The sequence below is a fragment of the Oryza glaberrima genome, chromosome 8 (assembly GCF_000147395.1).
Source record: "Oryza glaberrima chromosome 8, OglaRS2, whole genome shotgun sequence".
Classification (NCBI taxonomy): Eukaryota; Viridiplantae; Streptophyta; class Magnoliopsida; order Poales; family Poaceae; genus Oryza; species Oryza glaberrima.
In genome coordinates, this window is record NC_068333.1 from 5,843,021 (window position 1) to 5,865,859 (window position 22,839).

General features: G+C 43.6%; 1 protein-coding gene and 1 pseudogene across 1 annotated transcript; both read left to right on the plus strand.

Moving 5' to 3' along the window:
• The first annotated feature begins 7,114 nt into the window (after positions 1 to 7,114).
• On the plus strand, positions 7,115 to 9,492 carry LOC127782082 (enoyl-CoA delta isomerase 2, peroxisomal-like; annotated as a pseudogene).
• An 891-nt stretch (positions 9,493 to 10,383) lies between these two features.
• On the plus strand, positions 10,384 to 11,275 carry LOC127782877 (uncharacterized protein Os08g0218700/LOC_Os08g12160). The gene has a single exon (XM_052310153.1). It carries the CDS (start codon positions 10,441 to 10,443, stop codon positions 11,113 to 11,115), a length of 675 nt encoding a protein of 224 aa, XP_052166113.1. The 5' UTR covers positions 10,384 to 10,440; the 3' UTR covers positions 11,116 to 11,275.
• The last annotated feature ends 11,564 nt before the right edge of the window (positions 11,276 to 22,839 follow it).

Sequence of the window (22,839 nt, forward strand, 5' to 3'; positions counted from 1 at the left end):
CCGCCCCTTCCCCGAAGCCGCCGGCCGCCGTAGCCCGCCGTCCCCGTGTAAGCCGTCGCCGCCCCTTCGTCGCCGCCGTCGTCGTTTGTCGTTTGACTCGAGGGTGAGTACCGTTGTTTCGTCTCGTCGTCCTCTACGCGTACATGTCCTCCAAATTCGCAGCCGATCATCCAATCTCCGGCGAGTTTGCCATCCTAGCCGGCCACCATTGATGATGTCATCATGTCATCATCGGTTTTTTTTTCTTTTTCCCGTTTTTCTAATAGATTAAATCTTCGGAAAATCATAACTAAATAATCGTAGATCCGTTTCAGGTGGTTCAAGTTGCTAAATTTTTCTAAAATCAAGATCTACATGTTAAAAATATCCACATATACTGTTTATGCTTGTTTTTGTACTGTTTTGTTGATTTTTGTTTAATTGCTTTAGTTTCCGACGTTCCGGAGGAGAGCGTTTCCGTTGAGGAAGGTTCCGAAGCGTTTGCGGAAGCCCAAGGCAAGTCACACAGATCACAAACAACCCTTTGAGCATGTTGAACCCGTTTAAAGCTAATGTTTTATTTCAACTTATGCATTATTTTCGAATGTCATCGGGTGGTGAACCTTTTCCCAATTAATTAATGGCCGAAGATGATCTTATTTTCCTATGGGTTATAATGTGATTAGCATGAACCTTATATATTGGATTGGTTCAGCTAAATGCCATATGTATGTTTGCTTAGCCATGCTTAGAAACATTAGCTAACTAAAGGGGTTAAATATAAATTATATAATTATTATTGTTAATTATGGTTAAATTCAATGGTAGCTCACGATGGTTAATCGTGTGATGGTAAATAATTGCTAATTAAAACCTGGTTAAGGTGGGTTGTGAGCATATGGTTTTGATGGTTGTGCTCATGACAATTAAGGACCGGTTCGCGAGCTACTGTTGTGAAACATTTACCGTGCCAACCACAAGCCAGCGTGGGCAACGGCTTTATCTTTTGTATGGCATGATTCATTATAGTGTGCCAGACTGTGAAGCGGCGAGAAGTCCGTGGGGGTCGCTGGGGAGTCCATTGCCTCTGGTTTTGAGGGGGAGATTATGATCCAGGAACGGTGCACTGTGGTGAGTTGTGTTGTGCGAGGGGTATTGTCACAGTTCTTTTCCGAGGTACCGTGGTGGTACTAAGGCGCATGGTAACATGTTGTGGGATTGTGTCTTGTGGGTACAGTGGTACACCTCTAATCAGAGTTTAATCTATTCGAATAGCCGTACCCGCGGTTATGGGTGAGTTGAGCAATGTTTTTCGTGATTAGTCTCATATTACACATTAAATGGTAACGGTGTTAGTTAATGTAACTCCTGGTTTGGAATGGTATATTCCTAGTTTGGAGGTTTAATTTGTTCAACTGGGGTTGGTTGTTCAAATGAGGTTGGGCCTATGCAACACGGGTGTGTTGTATGGTGTTTATTTAATATTGATTAATTATACAACTGTTTTACTATTCTCTTAAATATTTGTTAAATGCTGTTATGCAAATGAGCTATATTATGCCATCCTTTGTTATCCTGTGCACTTGCATATTTGCTGTGTGGCTTGTTGAGTATGTCATATGCTCATTCTTGCAATATTCAATCATCAGAAGAGGAGTATTTCAGCGAAGGTGATGATCTGAAGGATTGAGCTTGTTCTGGTTAAGATGCCTGTGGAGTGGAGTCGCCATAGCTGTTCCGTAGTTTGTTATAGTTTTATTTTTCCGCTGCGTAGAAGGTTATTCTTTGAGAGGAACTATCTACCTCTGTAATAATTTATTATTTGCGAATATTAAATAGTTATTTATTTGTACTCTATTATCAATTTGTTATTGTGTGCCTCGGTTGATTCCTGGACGAGGGTTTAACACACATGTAAGCGTTTGGAATTTTGGATAGAAATTCCGGGCGTGACACCCCGTCCCCTCGGCTGACGCTATAAACCTTTTTTTTAAATTAAAGCTTAAATGAAGAAATTCGCAAATATTCATTTAAAGAGCATATAAACTTCAAATGGCCATAACTTGGCCATTTCAACTCGGAATTGGACCGTTCAAGTCTCTAATTTTTCCTTAAGAAGTCAAGAACCCATTTTTGTGCTTTGTTCCTCCTTGTTATATGGAGTTTATTAGAGTAAAAGCCCTTTTATTTTCCGTTGGTCGTGTAGACGCTGCAGCTTCGGAAGATCCGCTATTCGTGGAGGTTGAAGCCGACGTGTGGGAAAGCGAGCAAGGCAAGTCACATCATCCTTGAACATATTGAATCCCAGTTTATAAAATTATTTTGATTTAAATTATTGCATTATCGCTTTATTTAAATCCCCGCGTTATCACTGTTTTATCTAGCCATGCGTAATTACCTTTGTTATGACCTTATTATTTTTATTGTTATTATTACCTTGTTCACCCTAGAATAAACGAAACCCCAACTAGTGGACACTCTACTCATGGTACCACTGGTATGATTTTAGGTAGATGCTTCGCCGCTTAATTAGGTAACATTAGGTGGTTTTACAACTCTAGACTTTGGGAATATTCATATCACCTGGACACTATGGAATGGTTGGATTATTGTGGAATTGGATTCACACCTCCCCCTCTATTCAAAACCCTCAAAATGGTTTTAGGCTGGGCTCGGGGTGCATGGTTTTGATAGTAGCACCTCGGCCATATAAGGACCGGTCTTCGGGCCTCTGTTGCAAAGCACTACCGTACTTCCACATGTCTAGTGGGTAAGGCTTAGTTTGTGGCTCAGTCTGGTTATAAACAAAAGTACACGGATGGAGATGGACGAAGTCGGGGGTCAATGGACATCTCTAGGGCAAATGAAGGCTACACGAGCTACGGCCCGATAGTCGAGATGTCATGGCACAGGGCAGGTGTCCTGCTGCTAGGGGCTCAGTCCTGCCTACCTGTCCCGGGGGTTCCGGCCGTAGGTGGGGTTGGGTCGGTACTCTTGTCTATGGCTAGGATGGGTTGGAAACTATGTCACGTCTTCCGTCCGGATACCGTGGTGGTATGTGGCACGTGGTTACACGTGAGGAAGATGTGTCTTGTGGGTAAAGATGTACACCTCTGATCAGAGTATAATCTATTCGAATAGCCGCGCCCTCGGTTATGGGCAAGCCGAGCAATGTACCCAAGTTAGTGTTTTAATTCTTAAAACCTGCTTAACAACTAAAATGTGGAATGGTTGGCCTGGGTTGGCTTGGGACGAGCTGGGACCCAGGGTCGGGTTGCCAGTTCGGTCTGAATCATCGTAGGCCTTGGGTTAAGGCAGGTTCGTGTGGGTTCACGGCCTTGATTAATAATATTGTATAGTTCTAGAATCGTGTTTACAAAATAGCCTTGAGCAACTAAGTGTCTTTTAATGCTGTTTACTGCAGACCCTAACCCTTTATATTATAACCCCCTTGTACTCCCTTGCATTTATTCTGCACTTATGGGTGTGTCTTGTTGAGTACGGTGGTTGTACTCAGTCTTGCTCAATTTTTCCCAAACCCAGAAGAGTTCCTGGATGATGAAGGCTTTGGTGTCTAGCTCGTGCCTGCCGTCAAGCGCCTGTGGTCGTCGCCCTAGTCTTCCGCTGTTTTTCGTTTGTCTTCTTGTGTGCTGGGTCTTCGCCGCCCATGTAATAAATTAATTAGTTACGCTTCCGCTTGTTAAACTCTGAATTGTATCAACTTTTGGTGTACCTTGCCTCCTGGGACAAGGAATAATGCACGCACGAAAGGAACGCCCGTTGGGTTATTTCCGGTCGTGACAGTGTTACCACACGGCAGGATATGGACCTGTTCTAAAACAACAGTTTCGCAGTGTAATTTAATTCGTTACTCCTCTCTATAAAACGATTAGATTAATGGGCGCACCTTTTTTCCATATCCTACACGGCCTGTTGTCTTTGTGTTTGATCTGAGTGAACTAATTTGATTACTCTCTACGATCTCAATAACCATGAAATGGTCATCTCTGCTCATGATGAATGGGTTTACTGTATCTTCCTACTTCCCCCATCTTAATCGAATTGCTTGACTTACGGCCTCTTCTTGCACCTAATCCACAATGAATGTATGTCAGGATCCCGGGTGGGCCGCACACGGGCTGGTCAGCCCATCGCCATGAGGCCCAAGCAAACGGAAGGGAGCAGCATATAAGCGGCAGCATCGGCAACACCAGGGGGCATCGAAAGATCATTTGGACTTGGCGGAGCTGAAGCTCCCGGCGGCGGCGGCGACTTGGGCGGCCGGTGGGCACCCTCGTCGATCTCTCTTCCCTACCTCTCCTCCGATCTCGAGCCTTCCCCCCCCCCCCCTCGGTTCTAGAAGTTTCCAGCACTTGTATTCATAGCTTCTTCTTCTCTTGTCCCCAAAGCAGTTGTTGCTTCTATGGTGGATGCTTGTTGTTGAGTTGGACGTAGTGGGTTCCTAACAATCTAGTATCAGAGCTAGCCTGGTTTCCCCCATTTAGCTCTTGGTCTAGTTGAGAAAGTTCTCATCAAGCAGGGTGCCATGGCAATAGAAGACAAATTGGACTTGCTGTTGAGGCGGATAGAGAAGTACGAGCTGAGGCAAGAGGAGGCTGATCGGAGAACTAGAGCTGATATACGGTCTCTCATAGATGATGAAGGCTTTGGTGTCTAGCTCGTGGATGATGAAGGCTGTGGTTGAAGCATGCACACCGGAAGTTGGGAAGAAGGCAAAAGACTTGCCAGCGTCAATTAAGAAAGAGCAGTCAAAGGTGACGCCCACCACATGTTCGACGAAATGCTCTAGTCCCGACATCGAGCCCGATCTCACCGTGGTTGCGGTGGTCAAATGTGCCGCCACTGCCATGGCCTCCATGAAGTTGGTAGCTGATAATGGTGCAACCAGCACCACCAAAATTCCCACCACTGACTATTCCAAGGAGACGCACGCCAAGTGTTCGATGTTGGGCTTCGATGTCAAGTGGGACGCCAACAAAGCCGACATCACGTTCCTGACCAAGACGGTTGTACTTGAGACCGTTCCAGCATCCATTGCATCATTGAGCGCCTTCTCACCAAGGATGATCGCCGACATCAAGCATTACACATTGATGCCCACCAGGTATTCAGCGAAATGTTCTGGGTCTAACAACTCTCAAGTTGTGTCTTATTTGTCCTTCTTAAGCACCCTAGTGTTAGTGGAATCAGTTGAAGGACATTTGTTAGTTCCATGGCAACTGCTGTTGCAACACTTTGAGGTTGATCCATGGCCATCCATAACATCAAGGGATCAAGAGTTGATCATATTGGAGTCACAGTTAATGTCATGGCTGGCATTCAACTGCAGCTGTTGTAAAGTACATATACTGCCACCTTGGCCCCCTCCAACCGAAGCGAAATGGTTTCAACTCTTTGTGGGCAAGCAATTTTCATTGGTAAACTCGCTGAACATTATACATGTCATGTTTGGGCCACTAGTGTGGGATCCAGGTGATGGAAAGGTCCACCTTCGCAAAATATTAATATGGATGGATGATTGGTTCCCACAACATTATTTTCATTGGAGGTAAATTTTGTGGAGCAATAAGCTGAAATTCAATGTTGGAGTGAAAAGTGAGTTGTCCTTTTTGATCAACCTTATAGCAGCCACTAGCAAGGAAGGTATCTATGCTGCTGGTGAACCTGAATATTTACTTTTGGGGCTATCTTTTGTTGAAATGGAAAGAAAGGGCAACTGCTACTTAAGTTGGAGTCACTTACTTCTTGCAAGAGTGATGGTTGTGGAGCTGAGCAGTACTGGGCAATTTGGTTCTGTGAACTTTTCCTTCAAAGGAAAACATGTTGACAAGCTGAGACTATTTGTCATGCCACCTTGGCTGCCATTAGTTTGTTTGCTGGAAGTTAGAGAAGGGAAATGTTGCACTACTAATTCTGCTGCAAGTATAATTCCTTGGAATGAGCAAAAGAAAATGATGATTACTGAAACTTGCACTTGCTTTGAGCAAAACATGCAGAAGTTTTGGGATCTGACTTTCCTTTGACATCACTTGCTAGCAAGGAAAGCAATCTAGTTATTTGTGATCCTAAATCATTATCTGTTTGGTTATCATCTGTTGATCTTCAGGGGATGTTGCTCAACTACTACCAAACTAGAGTGGAGAAATGGAATATGAGAATAATTTGCATGGTGATATCAGAATCTGAGTCATGTTTGGAATCAAATTACATTGGTTTGAATGTTGAAAGAGATTTGCTATATGTGATTGCTGTTGAAAAAGGCTGCAAAAGGGTGAAAGAAATGGAAGAAGATGCTAATTCAATTCATGATGAGAAGTATACTTTTGGGTTAGTTCCTACAGTGGTGTTGATCAAGCGAGGTTGTCACTGTTTGCAGCATATCAAATTGTTGGGAATCAATGTTGGCAAGCGATTCGTAACAGTGCCATTGTCATGCATCACCCAGGAGTACTTTACATGGAGTAAGCAGTTATTCAAGCTAAAGCTACTTGCTCTATTCTTCTTCAATGATGGTTCATTGTCTAACACCAAATATTTGGAGCAACCATGGGATCCGAGAGGTGTATTCCATCGGCTTGTGGACAAGCCGAATTTCAAGAAGAGGGGATTGTCAGGATCCCGGGTGGGCCGCACACGGGCTAGTCAGCCCATCGCCATGAGGCCCAAGCAAACGGAAGGGAGCAGCATATAAGCAGCAGCATCGACAACACCAGGGGGCATCGAAAGATCATTTGGACTTGGCAGAGCTAAAGCTCCCGGCGGCGGCGGCGACTTGGGTGGCCGGTGGGCACCCTCGTCGATCTCTCTCCCCTACCTCTCCTCTGATCTCCAGCCTTCCCTCCCCCCTCGGTTCTAGAAGTTTCCAGCACTTGTATTCCATAGCTTCTTCTTCTCTTGTCCCCAAAACAGTTGTTGCTTCTATGGTGGATGCTTGTTCTTGAGTTGGAAGTAGTGGGTTCCTAACAATGTGTAACAGAGAATGTTTCTCTAGAACACTCACTTCTATATATGTATAGATCTTTTAAAATTTCCAATTATGATATTTCGAAAGAGAATGACCATATATGCAATGTAATAGAAAAAAAATGTTTCTGCAGCCTACCAAGTAATGCAAATGGACATGGCGAGCTTGTGCACTGTGGAGAAGTGCAGCCCCGTATGTCCACGTCATCACCCTAACTGGTGCTGGCGAGCACTGCCTTGGCCTGGCCCTCATGTCTGCGCCACTGTGGGTGCCAGTGCACCTGCGATTGCCACCATGGAGAAGTGCTTCTCCAACGGCTTTGGCCTGCCTGGGCGCACATGCACCAGCCGAGCTGCACGCCTCTATAGGCGGTGCCCCTCGGGACCTCGTTGCCGACCTCGTCGCTCTCCCGATGCCAACCGTTGCTGCCGTCACCGGCCACACGTTCGCAATCGCGCATGACACGGTGGACATGAGCGCCTTGTTGGTATTTCTTAGTAACACTGCTGGAAATATAATTCCCAGCAATAGCACTAGAAATAATCCTGGTATATTATGGTTACAAATATGATCCGCAAATGCACGGATATACCATTGTAGCATTTCACCCGGGAGTATTCCAAGATATCGTATTTATTTTATCCCAAGGAAATATATGATAAAAGAGTACTATGCTAATAGTTTATGTATTACCTGTATACATTAAGGTCTATGCAGGGGTAAGTTAAGCTTAAGGGTAGAGTGACACACAGCTAAGGATTCCGCTAACTCCTCCTTATCCTAAATATGAATAAGTGGAAATAGAATAGAAATGTCTCACTCATGTATTTCTAGTATACAACATCCTAGTCTATTCTAGCTAGTATGCTCTATGTAGTATATTCCCTTTAACAATGCAGCATAGCTAAGCCGGAACTCAGCTATGCATCGCAAAGTTACCCTGGGTTGACGAGTTTCTTACGACAACCTGTCATAACCCTCAAACCAAAGTAGGATACAAAGGTGTATCCAACCCCAGGAAATTGTACGTAGAAATATAAACTGTGGGGAAGACGCACGTACTAAGCTGTCACCATCAGCGGCCTGCTACTCTCCCGGCGAATATACCCCAAAATAATGGTAAGTGATAACCTAAACCCCATGCTTAAGTTACTACTTATTACTCTACAGCCTTGCAATCGGTGTAGAGCATCTGAGTCCCCGGGGCATAGTTCTCGGCCTAGCCAGAGCAGACTTATGACCTGGTAATCAGACATTATACCAGCATCAATGCAAATCCCAGAAGGTTTAACTACTAAGATTATACTGATTATAAATAAACTAAGAATGGTACTCATATTCTATGATTGGAATAAAGTACCGAACTTGTATAAAGAAGAAATATTATATTAATAAAAAGGAAGTCTTACAAAAGAAGAAAGGAAAAGCTAAGAACTTTACCGAACTTCCTGAAGCTTCCGCAACTCGGAACTACTATAATTCTATTCCATTAGTAGTATACTAATTCTAACTTTGGAGAAATGGAGCTTCAATCCTTACTTGAGCTTGTGTTGAAAGTGAAGGAGGTGAGGTCCTTTTATAGCTCCCAATGACGGTTCTAGAGCATGGGAATTGTCAGAAATGCCTTGCAACCGCCATCAGGAGTTCATCCGGAGCATCCACGCCAAAGGGGAGAGCCAACGGCTAAGATCAGGGTTCGGCCGAACCCTAGACTGGCCCAACAGGCCAAGGTTATGGCCTGCTGCTTCCTCCTCGGCCTCCATTATCTCCTGGCCAAAATGCGGCTGGATTGGGCTAAACAAGGGATCGGCCGACCCCATATGGGCTCTTTTGGCCCCCCAGCTTCCTGCAGGAGACTTCCATGTGGGCCCCTAAATCAGTGACATACATTCTAAGCCCATTTGTGATTGTTAAATTGGAGTTTTGGGCCTTCTCATGCAATTGCATATCACCGGCAGACTTTCGACTGATTGATCGATATATTTCCACCTCCTTCTCTTCATTTATGAGTGCTTCTCCTGCATACATGTTAGTAGCATAGCATATAGTGGAAGTAATTATTTTATTTGGGAATTATGCATTGCAAGCATAGGTAGTTTTCATATATTGGATAATATTGACGGTCGAAACTGGTCAACAACGACCGCTTGTTCTTGTACATAAGCGAGGTTGACACCGGCCTCAACATCATCGACGTCTTCGCCAAGCTAATCCGACAGAAGTTCACCGACACCATGAACAGGAGGGAGCTACTCCTCCAGAGCGACAAGAAGACAGTTGCGGAGGCCTTCTGGTGGGGCATCGTGGATGAAGGGGTCGATGACATGGTCCCCGCGGAAATGATGAGGACTCCGTGGCGTAGTGGCGGCCTTTTACCTCACACGCAGGGGTACAGACATGAGGAGCAGCAGCATGATTGCGCAGCGTTGGCCGTGGAGCCCTCGCGGCGGAGCGGTGTAGCAGTGAGGACGGGGCAGCGGGGCACACGTGCGTGGCCTATGACCTTACGCACAGCAGGGGGCGCGTGAGAACTGAGAGGAGCGTCGGAAGAAGACCGGAAGAAGGGAGAAACACAAGCACAAAACTATTGTTTTATGTGGTTTCTCTCTCATCAATTGGGTTGATATTATATTGGCAGGGCCAGAAAGTTTTACAATATAGAACGGAGGGAATAAAAAAAATTGATAGATGGAAAATAAATTGGTAAAAATTAGTAGATGGGAAAAAAGTAGCACTAAGTTGATAGGTTGGGTAGAAAATATTGTCGCGGATCACAAAATATATATCTTACATTTGGGACAAATTTAAAGGGCAAAATCATTTATATTATGGGACGGAGAGAGTAGTTATATAGCTGAATTTTGCTTCTGGCCTGTGTGGTGCAGTTGCTTCCAAAATAATAATTCTCTCCGTCTAACAATATATTTGGAGCTTTTTTTCTGGATATTAACAATGAGTATGTGAATAAAGAGTTATTATTGAATGAGATGAGTAGTTATGTGAGAAAATTAAACGAACAGTAGTAGTTGTGATTGGTTAAGAAAAATAGATTGTTGTAGATATTCGTATATTATATTAAATAAATTTAAACTATATATCATTATATTTCTAGACCTAATGATTAACCAAGGAAAAATGCAAGGATTTGACAAAAATATAGAAGCCAATGCTAGGCGCCTAAGTGAATGGATATGAAACAAAAAGCGAGCAGGCTGTCTATATATGGACAATTAGTTGCATTAATATAGTAGTTTATAATTGCAAGCATGGCACTACATCACAACACCAAAAAGACATGCCGTGATGCTAGAACAACCATTGAATAAATTAGAAAGAAAGGTTGTGGTTAATTAGTTAACGACCAATCGAGCCTACTAGTATAAATTGTACCTCGTTGTTATGAAGTAATTCATCCTGTAGTAACGAAACAAGCAGAGAGAGAGAGAGGGAGGGAGAGAGATAAATAATATACAGAAATGAGCAGGTCGAGCTCGAGCATGGCCACCGTCCTCGTGGTGTTGATGGTCGTCAGCGCCGGCGGCTTATCCCCACCATGTGCGGCCGCTGCGAAGGAGGAGAAGCCAGTGGTGGTGCTGCCACCAGCGGCGGTGCCAGGGGAGGCGCCCTCCGCGGACGCGGCAGCGTTCGTCCGCTCCTGCTGCGACACCGCCCTGCAGGCCGACCGCGACGGCTCCAGCTTCTGCTACGACCATCTCCTCCCCTACGCTGCCTTCTTCGAGGGCAACCAGGTGAAGGTCGCCGAGGTGGCCGCCACCATCCTGAGCACCAACCTCTGGGTCTACGTCGACCAATTGCGCAAGGTCCAGGGAGGGGCCGGCAATGAGGACCCGAACCTGAACGCCTGCGTCGATGACTTCAGCGTAGCCGCCGGCGAGAACATCACCAGGGAGGCGCTGCAGAGCCTCGGCCGCCTCGCCGCCGCCGGAAATGGCAAGCGCAGCAAGGAGGATCTGGAGAATGCGCAAAAGTGGATCAAAGGGGTGGAGAAACCCTACAACGGTGGGATCGGGAAAGCATCCGGTTGCGAGATAGGTTACCTGTTTACTTATAGCGATGGTCTCCCCGCCCAGAAAACCCTTGGATATACTTTCGACACAGCTAGCTCCCTCATCAATCACATAAAGCTTTAATAATCCAGCTATATATATAGCCTTCCATGCATGCTCTCTAGCTACCTACTAAGTGGAAGTACATTATTTTATTTATTATACTTGTTGTTAATTCCCATGATTGATTAGTGGTGTTGTCCACGATTTTTGGTAACATTGTTTTTCTCAATTTTCTATTTCATATATTCCCAACTCTCAATTCTACATTATATATCATTTTTTCATTCAACTTCATACATACAATTCCTCAGTTCTTTCTTATATATAGGCCTTACGCCAAATTTTTTTTGATACACACCACCGTCGATTATATCGTGCATACTTTTGTATTTCAATTAATTAATTGTGATACTTGCTTCCCACACATTGATCGCATGCATGCCACATTTGTAACATTGTTATCAAATTTCGGAAATAAATTTATCTATCGTGTGAATTATTTCAGCTTGCATGAATCTTTCTTTTTATTTTAAGCAACCTTTTTCTGGTCAAAACAAACTACACCAAAAGATGACAACCAAAATATGTTGATATATTATTAGGAGTATCCTGATTCACACCAATGCTAAAACAAAAACATAAAATTACAATAGAAAAATGTAAGTAAACATCAAGGCTAGAGCTAGGCATTTAATGCTAAAAATAAATGTCAATGTGTAGCTGTGTGAACCAAAATAGAAAAGAGAAAACAGATAGTTAGTTATTGATCGTCCTTGTTCCTGTAGAGAAACTTGTGGAGAGTATGCGTACCGGGTACCGACACGGCCTCCATATTCGACTAAAGATAGGAGTGGGCCGGATCCATCTATTATGTACTAGAGTGGGCTGTCTGGCTTGTTTTCTACTTTGTAACCCTGCCCCCCAACCTATATAAGGCGGGCAATGAACCCCTACGAGGGCATCAGCACGGATAACCACAATCAGATCGTCAGATCAATATACACCTAGCGGATACAAATCCCCAAACAGGTGTAGGGTTTTACCTCTCATCGAGAGGGCCTGAACCTGTCTAAATTCTTGTCTTCACATCCATCCACTTTTATGTCTCGTGCGATACCCTTTTTCATATTGCCGAATTCCAGTTTAAACAGTTGGCGCGACAGGTAGGGGAAGCGTCGAATTATCCATCAAGAAGTGCGATGGAAACAACTTCAGGAATCAACAACATTGTTTTTGCTCGAGGGCAATCTCAATGAGATCGATGATTCTAATCTCTGACGTCGATTGGTTTGTCGTTTCAATCTATATGATATTTTTTTTGACCTGAAATACTGCCAGGGCTTTGTCGAGCAGTGTAATTTTATATAACTCAAAAAATATTTACAAAGTTACAGTCGAAGGAACTAAATAAAACTATAAAGCTTGCAACCAATCAAAAACAATTTGCTTTAAGGGATCCTTCATTCTGCACACATACCGAAGAACTTCTTTCACAATCTATATAATATTATTAGCTTGATTTATAATCATGGATTGATCTGTCGTCCGATGTCCTCTTTGCATGCATGTACTGGCGGCTGATGAGGTCCATGGGCTGCCGAACCAGCACGTCTGCCCGGGAGGGAAAGCGAAGTCGGTGATGCCCGAAACGAATCCCATCGCACTAGTCAGCGAAAAACATAGCGCAACCCCTACCTGACGCGCCAACTGTCAAAACAAGATTCCGGCAATACTAAAAGGGGTAGCAATCAAGCTGGCAAAGTGGATAGGTTAGGACGTAGGAGACAAAGGTTTATACAGCCAGGGAATTATTCCACCGAGTCTATTATTGATCTGATGATCTGGGAGAAAAGTTACGCCCCTAGGTACACTTGGACCCGACCTTATATAGGGGGAGGAGCCAAGAATACTATGTACAGCCCATATGGCTTACGTACTAGGCTAACGAATATGTATTACAACTGTAACTAACTAGGACTACTGGATATTTCCAAGACATACAAGTTAACATAATTCCCGAGTCCTTTCCTAAACATATTCTATCTGTACAAGCTATCCCCTATAACCAGTCGGATATACATGCCATGTGGGTATGTGGTACCCAACTACCCATAATCTCCACTCTGTGTGTAAGATGAATCCCTTCATTTGTAGGAGTCAAGTCACTATCTTTCTTCTTGTGATTTCTTCTAGCAGTCTTTGTCACATCCTTATTTTCGTATTAGGATTTATAAATTATTTAATAAATTATTATTAAAATTTATATTAAATGTGCATTAATAAACAAGTGAAGTTAAATGTGGGAAATAAAATTTCCTAAATATAAAGCATGGAAAAGTCTGCGTTGGGCCTGTTTGGGTGAGCTTTAGATTCTAAGAAGCAGCTGTTTGGTAGCCAGCTTCTGAGAATCTAGAAAAGCTCTGAAACCCAGCTTCTCCAGCTTTTGGCTTCTTAGTTCATTTTTCAGAATCTGTAACTACAGATTCTCATAAGCTGTGGACTGTTTGAGGCAGCTTCTAACAGAAGCAGCTTTTGTGAAAAGCTGCAGCTGGGAGAAGCTCCCCTAAACCGGGCATTTGCTTCCCTCTTTAATCAGGCCTTGGAAGATGAAGCCCAGCTGAAAGTCTATACTTTTTCCCTCCAGCTACAGTGTCGTCTTCCAGCTCCAGATAGAGCCCGTGCAGCTGCCGAAACGCTGCCGTTTCCTCCGCCTGATTCGCTCGATTCTCTCAGCCGTTTCTTGAATTGGTTCTCTTCCGTTTCCCTAGACTTTATCCCTTTTAATTCGACACGGAATCGAGCTCGGATTAAGTTTATCTCTGCAAAAACAAACCCTAATTTTCCTTCAACGAATCCATCCGTTCCCGAGCCGATCTCTCTTTCCCATGCCTATAAATAGTGTCCCCTCCGTCTCCTCTTTCGGCCGCCACCTCTCCCTCTCTCCGCCGTCGCTTGTAGCGCCGCCGCCGCGTTCGCCTTCTCTGTCTACCGCTGGCCGCCGCTCTAGCCGCATCTCGCCGTCGCCGTGGCCGTCCTCGGTCTTAGTTGCTTCCTTCCTCGGCTCCGCAAGGTCAAGAGCAAGCCCGGCAGCCATCTTCCCGAAGCCGAAACCCGTTGGAATCCCCTCATCGACGTGAAGCCGGTCTACTCCACCTCCGGTCGAGCCCCGTCGATGACTCCGTGGTGGTCGGTTTTCGCCGTTGCCTTCCTCAGCATCGCAACGCCAAGCTGAAGCCCGGCCACCAGTTTTCCTTCGCCGAAGATCGCCAAAATGTCGCCGTCACCGTGGACCAGTACTTCGCCGCCTTTTGGAGCTCATCGCCGGCCGTTTTCGTCGTCGTCCTCCGCCGCGCCGCCCGCTTGGTGAGTTCCCTGCGTCGTGCTCGTCGCGATGGTGCCCTCGGTTTGTGCCGCTGCGCCCTAGATCACCGGCGACCAAAGGAGTCCGAGCCACCGCCGGTGATGACGTCATCAGTGATGTCATAAAGCCCTTTTCCTTTTAACATAAATCGTTAATCCTTTTCTGTTCAAGGCTAAAATCAGATTATTCTTACAAAATTCATAAATCGGATTAATGTGATTCAAGTTGTAAAAGTTGCATAAAATAAAGATCTATATATTAAAAATGTATATAAATTGTGTTATAGATTTATTTAATTTTTTTAATAGGTTTAATTGGAATTAATCTTGTAAAATTCATATCTAATTCGTATGAAGTCGGAATTAAGTGTTTCAAGTCTCTAAATTCATCTAAAATCATGATCTACATGTTTGTTTATTTTTATGTACTGTTTCTTCGGATTTTCTTAGTCTTTTCTTCGTTTTGCGTGTTAGCTTGTCGTTTCCGTCGTTGCGAAGGTTCGTGAGTGCGTCAGAAGTGTTCAAGAAGACTAATTGAAGACCGGTTATTGTAAGGCAAGTCACACAAATCACAAATAACCCTTTGAGCATGTTGAACCGTTTAAAGCTATTATTTTATTTCAACTTATGCATTATTTTCGAATGTCATCGGTGGATTGTGTTGTATGAGGGGTACTGTCACAGTCCCGTTTCGAGATACCGTGGTGGTACTGAGGGCATGGTAACATGTTTTGGGGTTGTGTCTTGTGGTTACAGTGGTACATCTCTGGCCAGGGTAAAACTATTCGAATAGCCGTGCCTGCGGTCATGAGTGGGTTGAACAATGTTTTTCGTGATTAGTCTCACACTTCTAACAATAATTATTGATGCTATAACCGGTAATAATTTGCTTAGCTCCTGATTTGGAGTTAGATCTGTACACCTGATTATGGTTGTTCAGGATGGTTGGGCCTGTGCAGCAGGGTGTGCTGTTCAGTGTTGATTAATATTGATGATTAATTACTCTATTGTTTTGCTACTCCTAAATGTTTGCTAAATGCTACTTTTGCAAATGAGCTAATATCATGCCGTCCTTCGGAATCCTTGTGCACTTGCATATTTGCCGTGTGGCTTGCGCAGTATTCCATGTACTCATCTTGCAATAATCAATCAACCTCAGTTGAAGAAAAATGATCCAGAAGGAGAGGACGTTTGGCTTATACCCCAGTTGAGCTGCCTGTGGGAGTGGAGCGGAGCTTCGTTAGTCTGTAATTCCGCTACTGTTTTTCTTTTATTTTGTAAGTATGTAACGATATTATTATAATAGATTTGTATATTAAATTGTCAGTTTTTGTACCTCGGCTGATTTCTAGATAAGGATTTTATGCACAAATAAGTTTAGAAATTACCAGTGAATTTCCGGGCGTGACAGTCTTGCTGCTCCTTTTTATCTTCTGATTCCATCCAGTTGAGTTACCACACGACAGGATATGGACCTGTTCTGAAACAACAGTTTCGCTGTATAATTTAATTCGTTACTCCTCTCTATAAAACGAATAGATCAATGGGTGCACCTTTTTTTGCATATCCTACACAGCCTGTTGTATTTGTGTTTGATCTGAGTGAACTAATTTGATTCCTCTCTATGATCTAAATAAGCATGAAATGGTCATCTCTGCTCATGATGAATGGGTTTACTGTATCTTCCTACTTCCCCCATCTTAATCGAATTGCTTGACTTATGGCCTCTTCTTGCACCTAATCCACAATGAATGTATAAGAGAGAATGTTTCTTTAGAACACTCACTTCTGTATATGTATAGATCTTTTAAAATTTCCAATTATGATATTTCCAAAGAGAATGACTATACATGCAACATAATAGAAAAAAAATATGTTTCTGCAGCCTACCAAGTAAGGCAAATGGACACGGCGAGCTTGTGCACTGTGGAGAAGTGCAGCCCCGTATGTCCACGTCATCACCCTCACTTGTGCCGGCGAGCACTGCCTTGGCCTGGCCCTCATGTCTGCGCCACTGTGGGTGCCAGTGCACCAGTGACTGCCACCAAGGAGAAGTGCTTCTCCAATGGCTTTGTCTCCATAGGCGGTGCCCCTCGGGACTGGTTGCCGACCTCGTTGCACTCCCAATGCCCACCGTTGCCGCTGTCACCGGCCACGCATTCGCAATCGTGCATGACGCGGTGGACATGAGCACTTTGCTGGTATTTCTTAGCAACACTATTGGAAATATAATTCCCAGCAATAGCACTAGAAATAATCCTAGTATATTATGGTTACAGATATGATCCGCAAGCGCATGGATATACCAATGTAGCATTTCACCCGGGAGAATTTCAAGGTATCGTATTTATTTTATCCCAAGGGAAGATATTATAAGAGAGTACTATGCTATACCATTGTAGCATTTCACCCGGGAGTATTCCAAGGTATCATATTATTTTTATCCCAAGGGAAGATATGATAAGAGAGTACTATGCTAATAGTTTATGTATTACATGTATATATCAAGGTCTATGCAGGGGTAAGTTAAGCATAAGGGTAGAGTGACACAGCTAAGGATTCCGCTAACCCCTCCTTATCTTCAATATGACTAAGTGGAAATAGAATAGAAATGTCTCACTCTTGTACTTCAAGTATACAACATCCTAGTCTATTCTAACTAGTATAATCTATGTAGTATAACTGTTGACGTAAAACACTAGGCCTGGGAGATCTGCTTAACTCCAGTGCAGGTCCAAAACTCGCCTTCGGATATGCTAGCGTACCAGTTGATTTGATCCTGCAATCAACAAGAAACAGAGACAAAGAAACCGTGGTTAAATCCATAAACGATAGCCGATCGGCTAGGTGCCGATGACATATCATTTATCTTTGAGCCGATGTCATTTATGCATCGATCGGCGAGCGTTAATAAGTAGGAAAGAACTAAATCTACTCGATCGGCTGTAGATATTAACAATATATAATCCTTATGTCGATATATACTTAAATCAAGTGATTGGGATAGATCGGTTGCCATGCCAAGACAGTATAAATCACTTAGAGCGAAATATATATTAACAATAAGACTATATACGTTCATAGCATAGCTGATCAAATAGATCTAGCATGTATCGGCTAATACTCCGATACCACTCTATATTAAGATATGAAAGCAAGTAGAATATACTAAACAAAAGCAAAATATACTTAAACAAAAGCAAAATATACTTAAAAGCAACAAGATCTTAACATAAAGGGAAAATTTGACATATCAATCAAGCATATAGAATAGATGTAGTTAAACCAGGTAAGATCGGCTGAAACCCCGATACTACCCTAATCGGCAACCAATGAGCATGCTAGAGATAGAGATTCTAATCACGACTCATAAGATCAAACTCAACTGATGCAGCTCTAAGTATGAAAAGAAGGACAATATCTAGACAATCAAGCCATTGGAAGTTTCATAAAGTGGTGGATATCCTATATAATCTGAGTCAATATCGATATTTAACCTAATCAGCTGCCCTCTTCTGACAGATGTTAGCCGATTGTAGGTTAGATAGCGATATTGCCAGAGATAATGTAAGATATATGATAACTCGACGAATTACATAAACAAGATTAGAGTATCATAAAGATGGAAGCACTAATCCCGTGAACGCAAGCCGCCATAACAAGTTTTACCTCTTGTTGAAGATCGAAATCGATGCAGCTCAACCCGAAAGCAAGAACTCGTCGAAACAAAACGAAAGTAAAAAGGGTGGCGATGCGCCGAGATTGTATTGAACTTGTTTTAATTGATTACATGGGGTTCGGTGTCTATTTATACCAGACAATTACAAAACATGTCCATATCGGACACGACTCTTATCTCTAACAAACTCTAAGACACCATAAGTCTTTGCGACAGACTTTTGCCCACACTTATCTCTAAGGAAATTACATAAAATATCCTAATTAATAGATACAATTGCCTTCTTAGGACTCTATCCATGCGCGGCAATCATCATGAAGCACATCAACCTAAACCGACAACGTATGCCGTGTCATATTGTCGGATTTGGCTCAATTGGCTAACCCCATCCGACTCGAACTCTGCCGATCTTAGCCGTAGTCGATTCGGCTTCCAACCGATCCTTACTCTGTTTCCGGGACGATTTCTCGATTTCTTCTTCATCTCCGATCCCCGAATTACCAAATTTGGTCGTTAACACATGCCCCCCAAGTCCGGAATATTGGATAATGTTTCAGATTTGCCATATGTCGATTCCGAGAGAAATCCGCTCTTGCCGTTTTTTGACTGTTATTCCAGCGCTTTAAAAACTAACCGTTATCCCCGAGAAATCTCACACCGTCTTCTTCCGTTTTCACCGCCGAAGCAAACTCTGTCTTCTCTTTCCTCAGCGATTTCTCCGACGCACAAGGCGATCCTCAGACGACTTCGTCTCCGGCCAGATCTCCGCCCGCGGCGATGTCGTCCTCCGCCAGCCCTTCTGCTGCACCGTCGGCCAAGTACTATGAGGTAAGTTTTCATCGGCTAGATCTCTCTTCTTTGCAACAGATCGATTTTCCAACTCCTCATCTTGTTTTCCTCTTCTCGGTTCTTCTGGATTTGTAGCATCTCTCCAACCTTGTTGCAATTCCCAGCCTGTCACATGAAAATTACTACTTCCTTGGCCCAGTTGGCAACATTGATCCTACCGAGTTCATCATTGGCGAAACCAATAGGATTCCCTTTAGATTGGCCAACCCAGATCTAGGTCACTGAAAGAACACCTTTAAATCTTGGCCATCTCTTGAGAAAACCCCACCCGAGAGGAGCTGGATTACATGGTACAAGCGCGTGTCGGCCAGCAAAAAAGTTCACTGGGACGATAGCCAATTCAGCCAAAGATGAACCTTTGATGTCCGCCGCCACCTATTTCTGGTCCAACACCATCAATGCTTTTTTGTTCAACCAAGGGCCGATGACTCCAACTCTAATTGACATCACCATGATCACTGGATTAGATGTAACCTCATCGACTAACCCTATGAGCATGAACACCAAAAATCAATTTGATTTCAAGACCAAAAGCATAGGCGGTTGGTCTAGCTATGTGGCAGCATATATGGGTCAAGGATCGGTTACTCCTCGAGAACATGTGGCCTTTTTGCTCATGTGGCTAGAAAAGTTCCTTTTCTGTGGATCCAGTTGTGGCCCTACAACCAGTTGGCAGTTTGCAGCCGAGGCTCTGGAATCAAAAAGAGAATTTCCCTTAGGCAAGATCCTCCTCGGCTACTTATACCAAATGCTGAACAATGCATCGGCCAAAATAGCTGTTGGCTCAGTAGTTGGAGCAGGCTGCTGCAGACTTGGCTAAACCTGATGGTCATGAAAGTTGTCAATCGGCCATCTGTAACAGAAGCCGAATTCCCAAGTCTAGAGCCGATTATAGAAGATGATGGAGAAGAGCGCACTCATCGCAGATGCATGTCATATGAAGAATATGCATCCACACCAGCCGATACTGGAGCAAAATTATCGGCTGAACTGCTCAAGGACTGGTTCTGCAGTTTCTATGAGGGCTTTCAGAAAGATGCTCGAGTTTGGTTTCCTTATGAAGATTCGGCAAACCTTGAGCTCCCATCGGACTTTAGATTTGAAGACATAAATCATGAAAGATACCAAAAGTCCAGGGAAATTTTCTCAGCTGCAATCAGCCCATGCATCCTTCCTGTCGGTATCCATCAGGGAAGAAACATCCAAGTTTCTTGTGAATTCTATCATCCAATGAGCTCAGCCAGACAACTTGGAATGGGTCAACTCCTAATCGGCTTATTCTTTGCCGATAAGATCCAGTGCCAAGGGGAAATTTCATCAACTTTGATGATGGATCGGCAGCTCAATCTCCAAGGACCTTCTCTGGGTAGCATTGAAAATATAGAGCTGGCAAAGTTCAGGAGCAAAACCATTGACAGATGGTGGGGTGAATGGAAACTGCATCTATTCCATAAATCAGCTTCCACGTACAGGACAGACCTCTTTCCAGATGTTATCCCTCAGGTATGCCTTGATTTAACTAACTCTGTTTGAATAATTGCTTAGCCGATTCATAACTTGACTAATTTTCTTTTTGACCTGCAGACGACAGAATTCTCCCCTCCTCACCAGAGCAATAGTGGTAGGGACATAGAGTATGCTGCAGGCCTTATTCCAAATGGAGGTGGGCCATCTCCCCCTGTCATCGACTATCATGCCCCCAGGACTTCAACTCTTCTCCAAGGGCTCATCAGAGAACCAGCCGATGCCGGCAAGAAGAGAAAAACCAGATCATCGGCTGTAGATACTTCGGCCCCAGCTCCAAAAAAGAAAACCAAGCCAAAGAAGACCAAGCCAGCCGATGACTTGCCTGCCCTAGATCCATCCGTTGAGCAAGCTCTGGATGAAGTAGAGATCGGAGAGGATGTTGATCAAGCTGCAGACAAGGTGAGTGATACAGAGAAAACACCATCAGCTTCACCCAAGCAAACTCCTCCAACTCCTTCTGCCCCAGTTCATTTTTCCCAGGTAAAGAACTCTCCTTGATCCCTTTCGTAATCAGTTCACTTTATAGCCGATAACTCACAGATTTTATAGTTGTAGAAGAAAAAAATTGCTGTGAAGAAGAAATCTGCAGCAACAATTCTCAAACCGGCTCCACCAGTAAGATATCCTTAATTCTTCCATTAGTTGATCTCAGCAGATTTTATCTAACACTTGTCTCTTTTACAGCCTCCTCCTCCTCCTCCTTCTTCTCCTGTACAACAATCATTGAGTGACCAAACTCCATCGGCTGCAGAGAGCCATCATATTGAAGAAGAAGAACAACCAGCTGCTCCTGTTATCCCAGTAAGTTTCCTTTTGACACAAGAATTTAGATCGGCTATATCTATTTAGCTCTAACTCCCTTTAAATAATTACTGCAGGTCTTAGCCGATCTTTTCTCTTTCGACATTAGAGATTATCTTGATGAGACAGAAGGGGATACCACAAGCAAAGCTTTAGCCCCATTATCCGATGATGAGAAGAAAATTCTTGAAGATATCTCTCATCGGCTAGAGGCATCATCGTTAGACAGCTTAGTGGTTGATTGTGGCTCAATTAGGACTCGGCTACATGAGATTCAAGCTCTGATCCCAGATGAGCTAGCCGATGTCCTTACTCCAGCCGTCTATGTCGACCAACATCAATTCAAGCTGGAGAAAGCCAAGCTGAGACTAGCCGAATGCCAGGAGCGCAAAAATAATGAAGCCACAATCCAGGCCAATCAGCAACTTGTTCATGAAGAGAAGGCCAAACTTGATCAGCTATCTGAGGGCCCGATCAAATCTAATATTGATCGGCTCGAAGCTCGCCAAATTGAGCTCTTGGCACAACTCGAAGAATGCAATGCCGAGCTGGATATGGAACATAAAAAGCTAGCCGATCTCCCAAAGTCTGTTGAAGAGCAGAAGGCAAGACTAAAATCGGCTATCAAGAATATTGCTGATCTGACCAAGTCTTTAAAAGTCATCCCTGGAACAGATGCTCAAGATGCCCAAGCCATTGAAGAAGTAGAACAAATCAGGCAAAGAGCTATTTCAGCTATCCAGCAATATTTGTCTCAGTGATATCTTGTGTAATAGATCTTAGAAATTTTTTGTAATCGGCTAAGAAACTCTGACTCTTTATGTAACTCATCTCGACAATCTTTATGCCGATTCAAAAATTTGTAATTTTTCATATATATGTGCCCCCCTAATTTTACAATGTCACAAGCATTGATAAAATTATAAAAACGGCTAAGGGCGATATAACAATATCAGCCATTGTACATCGGCAAACCATAACCGATTAGAATATGAAAAACAACTAAGGGCGATATAACAATATCGGCCATTGTACATCGGCAAACCATAACCGATTACAATATGAAAAACAACTAAGGGCGATATAACAATATCAGCCATCTCAAGGCGATGCAAACACATCGGCTATCATGTATCGGCAACATCAGCTGATCATGCATTAACCCAAACACTTGGGTAATATTTCTTCAGGTACTTGCCATTTAGCGCTCGTCCATAGACTTCTCCATCGAGTCCTTGCAACATGTAAGCTCCCTTAGACACAACCTTATAGATTTGGAACGGTCCTTCCCAGTTCGGTGACCACTAGCCAAATTTGTTATCCCGAGAACCAATCGGCAAAATCAACTTCCATACAAGTTCACCTTCCGAAAAAGTTTTGGGCACCACTTTCTTGTTATAATGTCGAGCAACTCGTTCCTTATCCTTGGTAACCTTTGCAAGGGCTCGCATCCGTGATTGAACCAAATCCTCCCTTTCATCGGCCATAAGGTTATAATACTCATCGGCTGTCAAATCATCTTGCAAATCCGTTCTCCCTGAGCCGATTCTAACTTCCCATGGTAAAACAGCCACATGTCCATAAACAAG

What these genes read in the sequence shown, in the direction of transcription:
- LOC127782877 (XM_052310153.1), top strand. Translation starts at nt 10,441, where the DNA reads ATGAGCAGGTCGAGCTCGAGCATGGCCACCGTCCTCGTGGTGTTGATG.